The 9,033-nt window shown below is 32.4% G+C and overlaps 1 protein-coding gene across 1 annotated transcript; it reads left to right on the top strand.

Annotated features, from left to right (window-relative positions):
• Window positions 1-5,811: 5,811 nt before the first annotated feature.
• LOC139870158 (protein FAR1-RELATED SEQUENCE 5-like) lies at window positions 5,812-8,168 on the top strand. Its single transcript, XM_071858004.1, has 4 exons — window positions 5,812-6,383; window positions 6,473-6,731; window positions 6,816-7,385; window positions 7,500-8,168. Exons 1-4 carry the CDS (start codon window positions 5,812-5,814, stop codon window positions 8,166-8,168), a joined length of 2,070 nt encoding a protein of 689 aa, XP_071714105.1.
• The last annotated feature ends 865 nt before the right edge of the window (window positions 8,169-9,033 follow it).

The raw sequence follows: 9,033 nt of genomic DNA, 5'->3' as shown, positions 1-9,033 counted from the left end.
TCTCGTTCATCAAGTGCTTGAATGCTGACCACGGTAGTGCGTACGCATCATCTTGTCCCACTTGCTCTAGATAGGTATTCCACCATGTTAACGCAGAACCTGTGAAGGTATGTGTAGCGTACTTCACTTTGTCCTCTTCAGTACACTTACTTATGGCAAACGCCGATTCGACCTTCTCGGTCCACCGTTTCAATCCGATCGGTCCTTCGGTTCCATCAAATTCCAAAGGTTTGCAGGCAGTGAATTCTTTGTAGGTGCATCCTACACGATTTCCTGTACTGCTAGATCCAAGGTTATTGTTGGTATGTAGCGCAGCCTGTACTGTGGCTATGTTTGAAGCTAGAAAAGTACGGAATTCCTCTTCATTCATATTCATGGTGTGTCGAGTAGTCGGTGCCATTTCCTTCAAAATAGTCAAATGGAACAAGTTAATCATACAGAATATTAAGAGTAGTTAATAGTATTTCGTAGCATAATATGAACTCATTTATAAAAGCTTTTTCTTCATATTAGCGTTTTATAAGTTTAAATTCGGGTAGTACCTACCCGTTAAGTTCATACTTAGTAGCTAATATACAATTCAACTACTACAATTCTATATGAAAAACTGATTATAATAATATTTCGCGTTCAAACTTTTATACAATATTTTACAAACTTACAATACCGCTTATTTTACATAAAGCATGAAATATAGCACACAATAACTTTGATACAAGATAGTTGTGAAGATAATTCTAGCTAGTACACAAGTCGTTCAGCAAAGGCAATAAAGACACGTAATTCATACGTCCAGAAACAAGTCATGCATTCTGGTTTTACTAGGACTACTTCCCATCCTTGGTCTTGTGGAACATAACCGTTATGGCCGTTGATAAGACAGCGTGTTGTAACGTCGTCAAAGGGACGAGGGTTACGTAATGACCAACAGTCTCGTAATAACCTAAAAACCTCATTTCTTACCCCAATTACCGACTCCGTCACTTATGGGAACGTTTTGTTTAATAGCTGTAGCCCGATGTTCTTTTTCTCACTTTGGTGAGAAGCGAACATTACTAACCCGTAAGCATAGCATGCTTCTTTATGTTGCATGTTAGCCGCTTTTTCTAAATCATGAAGTCCTATATTCAGATACATTGAGTCAAAATAATTTCTTAACCCGTTGCGTAAAATAGCATTTGGGTTCCCCGCAATATATGCGTCAAAGTAAACACATCGTAACTTATGGGTTTCCCAATGTGATATCCCCCATCTTTCAAACGAAAGTCTCTTATAAACCAAGACATTCTTGGAACGTTCTTCGAATGTCTTACAAACTGATCTCGCCTTAAATAATTGTGCCGAGGAATTCTGACCGACTCTAGACAAGATTTCATCAATCATGTCTCCGGGTAGGTCTCTTAAAATATTGGGTTGTCTATCCATTTTGTGTTTTTAAACTGTAAAATAGACAAGAGTTAGATTCATAAAAAAATACTTATTAATACAAGCAATTTTTACATATATCATAAAGCATAAGCACACTATATTACATATATTACACCACACGAATACAACTATCTTATTCCGACTCACTCGTTTCTTCTTCTTCGGTTTTGGTTCGTTTTGCCAAGTTTCTAGGGATATATGATGTTCCCCTAATACTAGCTGTCATTTTCCACAACGGTTTAGAAAAACCTGGTGGTTTAGAGGTTCCCGGGTCATTGTTACAACTTAAGGACTTCGGGGGTTGACGATACATATAAAGTTCATCGGGGTTGGAATTAGATTTCTCTATTTTTATGCCCTTTCCCTTATTATTTTCTTTTGCTTTTTTAAATTCAGTTGGGGTAATTTCTATAACATCATCGGAATTCTCGTCGGAATCCGATTCATCGGAGAATTGATAATCCTCCCAATATTTTGCTTCCTTGGCGGAAACACCATTGACCATAATTAACTATGGTCGGTTGGTTGAGGATTTTCTTTTACTTAATCGTTTTATTATTTCCTCCACCGGTTCTATTTCCTCCTCCGGTTCCTCCTCTTCCGGTTCTGATTCTTCTTCCGGTTCTGATTCTTCTTCCGGTTCCTCTTCGGGAACTTGTGAATCAGTCCAATATATATTCGACTCTTTGTTATTATTAGGTGAGTCAATGGGATTTGTGCTAGAGGTAGACATCTATCACACAATATCAAACATGTTAAGAGATTAATATATCACATAATATATACATGTTAATAATATATAGTTTCCAACAAAAATGTTAAGCAATCATTTTTAAATAAAACACGGTCGAAGTCCAGACTCACTAATGCATCCTAACAAACTCGATAAGACACACTAATGCAAATTTTCTGGTTCTCTAAGACCAACGCTCGGATACCAACTGAAATGTCCCGTTCTTATTGATTAAAAATGTTCCATATTAATTGATTTCGTTGCGAGGTTTTGACCTCTATATGAGACGTTTTTCAAAGACTGTATTCATTTTTAAAATAAACCATAACCTTTATTTCATAAATAAAGGTTTAAAAAGCTTTACGTAGATTATCAAATAATGATAATCTAAAATATCCTGTTTACACGCGACCATTACATAATGGTTTACAATACAAATATGTTACATCGAAATCAGTTTCTTGAATGCAGTTTTTACACAATATCATACAAACATGGACTCCAAATCTTGTCCTTATTTTAGTATGCAACAGCGGAAGCTCTTAGTATTCACCTGAGAATAAACACGCTTTAAACGTCAACACAAAAGTTGGTGAGTTATAGGTTTAACCTATATATATCAAATCGTAACAATAGACCACAAGATTTCATATTTCAATACACATCCCATACATAGAGATAAAAATCATTCATATGGTGAACACCTGGTAACCGACATTAACAAGATGCATATATATAAGAATATCCCCATCATTCCGGGACACCCTTCGGATATGATATAAATTTCGAAGTACTAAAGCATCCGGTACTTTGGATGGGGTTTGTTAGGCCCAATAGATCTATCTTTAGGATTCGCGTCAATTAGGGTGTCTGTTCCCTAATTCTTAGATTACCAGACTTAATAAAAAGGGGCATATTTGATTTTGATAATTCAACCATAGAATGTAGTTTCACGTACTTGTGTCTATTTTATAAATCATTTATAAAACCTGCATGTATTCTCATCCCAAAAATATTAGATTTTAAAAGTGGGACTATAACTCACTTTCACAGATTTTTACTTCGTCGGGAAGTAAGACTTGGCCACTGGTTGATTCATGAACCTATAACAATATATACATATATATCAAAGTATGTTCAAAATATATTTACAACACTTTTAATATATTTTGATGTTTTAAGTTTATTAAGTCAGCTGTCCTCGTTAGTAACCTACAAATAGTTGTCCACAGTTAGATGTACAGCAATAAATCGATAAATATTATCTTGAATCAATCCACGACCCAGTGTATACGTATCTCAGTATTGATAACAACTCAAACTATATATATTTTAGAATCAACCTCAACCCTGTATAGCTAACTCCAACATTCACATATAGAGTGTCTATGGTTGTTCCGAAATATATATAGATGTGTCGACATGATAGGTCGAAACATTGTATACGTGTCTATGGTATCTCAAGATTACATAATATACAATACAAGTTGATTAGGTTATGGTTGGAATAGATTTGTTACCAATTTTCACGTAGCTAAAATGAGAAAAATTATCCAATCTTGTTTTACCCATAACTTCTTCATTTTAAATCCATTTTGAGTGAATCAAATTGCTATGGTTTCATATTGAACTCTATTTTATGAACCTAAACAGAAAAAGTATAGGTTTATAGTTAGAAAAATAAGTTACAAGTCGTTTTTGTAAAGGTAGTCATTTCAGTCGAAAGAACGACGTCTAGATGACCATTCTAGAAAACATACTTCCACTTTGAGTTTAACCATAATTTTTGGATATAGTTTCATGTTCATAATAAAAATCATTTTCTCAGAATAACAACTTTTAAATCAAAGTTTATCATAGTTTTTAATTAACTAACCCAAAACAGCCCGCGGTGTTACTACGACGGCGTAAATCCGGTTTTACGGTGTTTTTCGTGTTTCCAGGTTTTAAATCATTAAGTTAGCATATCATATAGATATAGAACATGTGTTTAGTTGATTTTAAAGGTCAAGTTAGAAGGATTAACTTTTATTTGGGAACAAGTTTAGAATTAACTAAACTATGTTCTAGTGATTACAAGTTTAAACCTTCGAATAAGATAGCTTTATATGTATGAATCGAATGATGTTATGAACATCATTACTACCTCAAGTTCCTTGGATAAACCTACTGGAAATGAGAAAAATAGATCTAGCTTCAAAGGATCCTTGGATGGCTTGAAAGTTCTTGAAGCAGAATCATGACACGAAAACAATTTCAAGTAAGATTTCCACTCGAAATAAGATTGTTATAGTTATAGAAATTGAATTAAAGTTTGAATATGATTATTAACTTGTATTAGAAAGATAACCTACTGTAAGTAACAAAGGTTTCTTGATCTTGGATGATTACTTGGAATGGATTTAGAAAACTTGGAAGTAAACTTGCAATCTTGGAAGTATTCTTAATTTTATGAAACTAGAACTTTTGGAATTTATGAAGAACACTTAGAACTTGAAGATATAACTTGAGAGAGATCAATTAGATGAAGAAAATTGAAAAATGAAAGTGTTTGTAGGTGTTTTTGGTCGTTGGTGTATGGATTAGATATAAAGGATATGTAATTTTGTTTTCATGTAAATAAGTCATGAATGATTACTCATATTTTTGTAATTTTATGGGATATTTCATGCTAGTTGCCAAATGATGGTTCCCACATATGTTAGGTGACTCACATGGGCTGCTAAGAGCTGATCATTGGAGTGTATATACCAATAGTACATACATCTAAAAGCTGTGTATTGTACGAGTACGAATACGGGTGCATACGAGTAGAATTGTTGATGAAACTGAACGAGGATGTAATTGTAAGAATTTTTGTTAATTAGAAGTATTTTGATAAGTGTCTTGAAGTCTTTCAATAGTGTATGAATACATATTAAAACACTACATGTATATACATTTTAACTGAGTCGTTAAGTCATCGTTAGTCGTTACATGTAAATGTTGTTTTGAAACCTTTAGGTTAACGATCTTGTTGAATGTTGTTAACCCATTGTTTATTATAACAAATGAGATGTTAAATTGTTATATTATCATGATATTATAATATATAATATATCTTAGTATGATGTATATACAGTTAAATGTCATTACAACGATAATCGTTACATATATGTCTCGTTTCGAAATCATTAAGTTAGTAGTCTTATTTTTACATATGTATTTCATTGTTAATACACTTAATAATATATTTACTTATCATTTAACATAATTAACCAAGTGTATCAATATCTTAATATGATTCATATGTACCTAGTAAGACGTTGTTATAACGATAATCATTATATATATCGTTTTCGAGTTTCTTAAATTAATAGTCTCATTTTTATCTATATAACTCATTGTTAAAATACCTAATGAGATACATACTTATAATAAAATCATGTTAACTATATATATAACCATATATATGTCATCGTATAGTTTTTACAAGTTTTAACGTTCGTGAATCACCGGTCAACTTGGGTGGTCAATTGTCTATATGAAACCTATTTCAATTAATCAAGTCTTAACAAGTTTGATTGCTTAACATGTTGGAAACACTTAATCATATAAATAACAATTTCATTTAATATATATATAAACATGGAAAAGTTCGGGTCACTACAATGTTGAACTTTCTAAAGCTGATAAAAGGAAGAAAAGAAAGAAGGAAAAAAAAACCTCTTATTCGTAAAGTTTCCACAATCAAGGCTGGTTGTTCTGCACCTCTTAGATGTAAGTTAGTTGGTGATAAGGTGATGATTTGGAAGTTCTATGAAGGTCACAATCATAAGTTAGTTTCTGTAGGTAATAGACAGCAAATGAAGATAAACAGAAGGATTGGTTTAGACGACGCGCAAATGTTGTTTGATTTAAATACTAAATCTAATGTTGGTGCTACTACAGCTTATAACATTATCTCAGATCTTAATGGTGGTTTTAGTCTGGTTGGTCCTTCTTCTGTTGATTTTCAAAACTTTAGGCATGACATGAATCGGTATGTAGGTGAAAGTGATGCACACATTTTTATAGAGAATCTTCTTCGAAAGCAAGAAGTTTTACCAAACTTCACTTGCGAGCATAAATGTGGTAATAATGGTACTTTACTTGGAGTATTCTGGTCTGATTATGTCTCTAAATTTAATTATCAAGAGTTTGGTGATATCGTGTCTTTTGATGCAACTTACAAGACAAACAAGTAAGTCTTTACTTTTATTTTTATTAATTTATTCTGTTAACATTCAATGTGTGTAATATTATTATTAATTATGTTAAATTGTATTTCAGGTACAAGATGGTGTTTGTTCCTCTTACTGGAATTGATAATCATAAGAAACTTGTGTGTTTTGGTGCTGCTCTACTTACTGGTGAAAGTATTGAATCGTTTAACTGGTTTCTAGACTGTTTCTTGAAAACTTTTGGGAATGAACCTTCATTAGTTGTCACCGATCATGATCCTGCAATGAAAGAGGCTATTGATTTGAAATTTAAACATGCAAAACACCGATTGTGCATGTGGCATATAAGTTCCAAGCTGCGTGATAAGGTTTTATGTTTTTAACTTTTTGTTTTCTTACTTTTTATTACTTGCCTTTTTTCAACTTTTTTATGCTAGTTTTATATTTTTTAGGTTGGCCACGAATTGTATGATACTCCTAATTTTCGCGATCGTATGAATTTAATTTTCTTGAATCGGCAACAAACACCTGAAAAGTTTGAGACTCGTTGGAAATCATTGATTGATGACTATAAATTGCATGAAGTTAGATGGTTCAATGACATGTACAAAATTAAAGAGATGTGGGTACCATGCTTCTTCATGGATACCCCTATGAATGCTTTGATGAGAACTTCTTCACTTTCAGAGAGTGAGAATGCATTTTTCAGTAAATGCAAGAACAGATGTTCTACTTTAGTTGATTTTTATTCAAGGTTTGAGGCGGCAATGGAAAGGCAAAGACATACTAATCGTCTTCTTGAATATGAAATGGAGAACAAATTGGTTAAACTTGCAACAACTCGGCGCATTGAGAAACATGCTAGGGATATATATACCCCTAGTGTTTTTTTACTTGTTCAAGATGAAATCTGCAGATCTTCCTCTTCATGCTATCAAACAAATTCTAGAGTTGAAGGAGATAAGCTAATTTGTGTAATTCAAGAAAAGTTTCCTGAACCACGTCTTAAGTGGGATTACCATGTAAGTATACAAAATTTTTAACTTTTTATGTTTGTTTTAATATAATTATCTGTGATGCATGTTTTGCTGTTTAAATTATTTTTAAATGTTTGCATTCCAATTTTTGTTTTTCAGGTTAAATTTAATGAGAAGACATTTGAATGTGATTGCTCGTGTTTGTTGTTTGTACGTGAAGGACGATTGTGTCGTCATGTTTTCGTTGTTTATTATATAAATGAAGTTCATGCTATTCCTGATCGATATATTCTGAAGAGATGGTCAAAGGGAGCGTCTGAAGTATTCAATTCCATAGCTTCTGAGTTAAATCCGTTTGTTGCATCTTATAGGGTTAAGAAAGAGCTGCTCAATAAATTTAGAAAAGCACTCTTTTTCTTGAAGGATGATACTGAAAAACTTGAGCTGTTAAGAGACAAGTTTGATGTGTTTATTAGTGAATTTTTTAATTCGGATGATGATACAGCGCCTTCTAGATTTGCTGCAATTGAGCAGTTGTATGGTTTCCCTAGGCCTGCTCTTGCTAATGTTCATGGTCCAAAGGGTGTTCGTAACAAAGGTGAGAGAAGTAACAAAGGTGAGAGTAGTAACAAGAGATACTTACCTGCTGTTGAGAGAAATGGTAAGAAGCAGAGGGCTTGCAAAAAATGTGGTATTCTTGGTCATAATAGGAGAAGTTGTGACAAAAGAAATGCTGGTAAACAAAAGATGAAGCTTGTTGATGAAGATGATGAAGACTATGACTCGATAGATGAACAACTTGAAGAAGTTGGTGAATCTCAAGATTGATTGTTTATCCTTAATTTTTACAGGTTTTAGACTGCGTGTTATTAAAGATCATACCATTACTTACATTGAATGTTTTAAGTTTTTCAGACTCAAATGTGTTTATGTTTTAGATCGAGTATTATTGCATCTCATATGTTTACTTATACCAACAGTTATTATGTCATCATGCTTAATACTTGATGTTCAATTCATGCTTAAAACATAATATGCAATGCATGTAATGTTATTATGTCATCATGCTTAATACTTGATGTTCAATTCATGCTTAAAACATAATATGCAATGCATGTAATGTTGGTATGTATTAAGTACTTAATACACAATATTCAATGTATGTAATGTTAGTATGTATTAAGTTTAGTTAATACATAATATTCAATGTATGTAATGTTATTATGTATTAAGTTTACTTAGTACATAATATTCAATGCATGTAATGTTACTTAGCCTTGGACTTTTTAATCAATATGGTAGTTAGCTTCATCTTATTTAACATCAAATGTGTATACTGTATGCATCAATTAGTGTAATTCAGTCAACGATTACAAAATCGCTAAGTAGAAAACGATTAATGTATATAGTAACCAACTGGTGTAATTTACTTTACGTATAACAAAGCGTGTACCTAGTAAAATATTAATGTGAACCATATTAACTAAGTAACATCAACATAATATCTTATAATACGCAGGTTAAACGATTTACAAAATACCGTTAATATATCATGCTAAATGATTCACACAATACGGTTAATACAGAATTCAAAATATAAATTGTTTTACATACTAATGATGAAATAGAATACATTCTATTTTCTCTTATGCCATTTATCAATCTTGTTCAGTGCTTGTGCCTTCGCCTTGTC

Source organism: Rutidosis leptorrhynchoides, chromosome 10 (assembly GCF_046630445.1).
Source record: "Rutidosis leptorrhynchoides isolate AG116_Rl617_1_P2 chromosome 10, CSIRO_AGI_Rlap_v1, whole genome shotgun sequence".
NCBI classification, from domain to species: domain Eukaryota; kingdom Viridiplantae; phylum Streptophyta; class Magnoliopsida; order Asterales; family Asteraceae; genus Rutidosis; species Rutidosis leptorrhynchoides.
This window is presented reverse-complemented; position numbering and strand designations above follow the sequence as displayed.

Excerpts from the sequence above, each read along its gene's own strand:
- LOC139870158 (XM_071858004.1), top strand. The coding sequence starts at position 5,812 with ATGTTGAACTTTCTAAAGCTGATAAAAGGAAGAAAAGAAAGAAGGAAA. Across the intron at positions 6,732-6,815 it reads GTTCCAAGCTGCGTGATAAG|GTTGGCCACGAATTGTATGA; the intron begins GTTTTATGTTTT and ends TATATTTTTTAG. Across the intron at positions 7,386-7,499 it reads GTCTTAAGTGGGATTACCAT|GTTAAATTTAATGAGAAGAC; the intron begins GTAAGTATACAA and ends TTTGTTTTTCAG.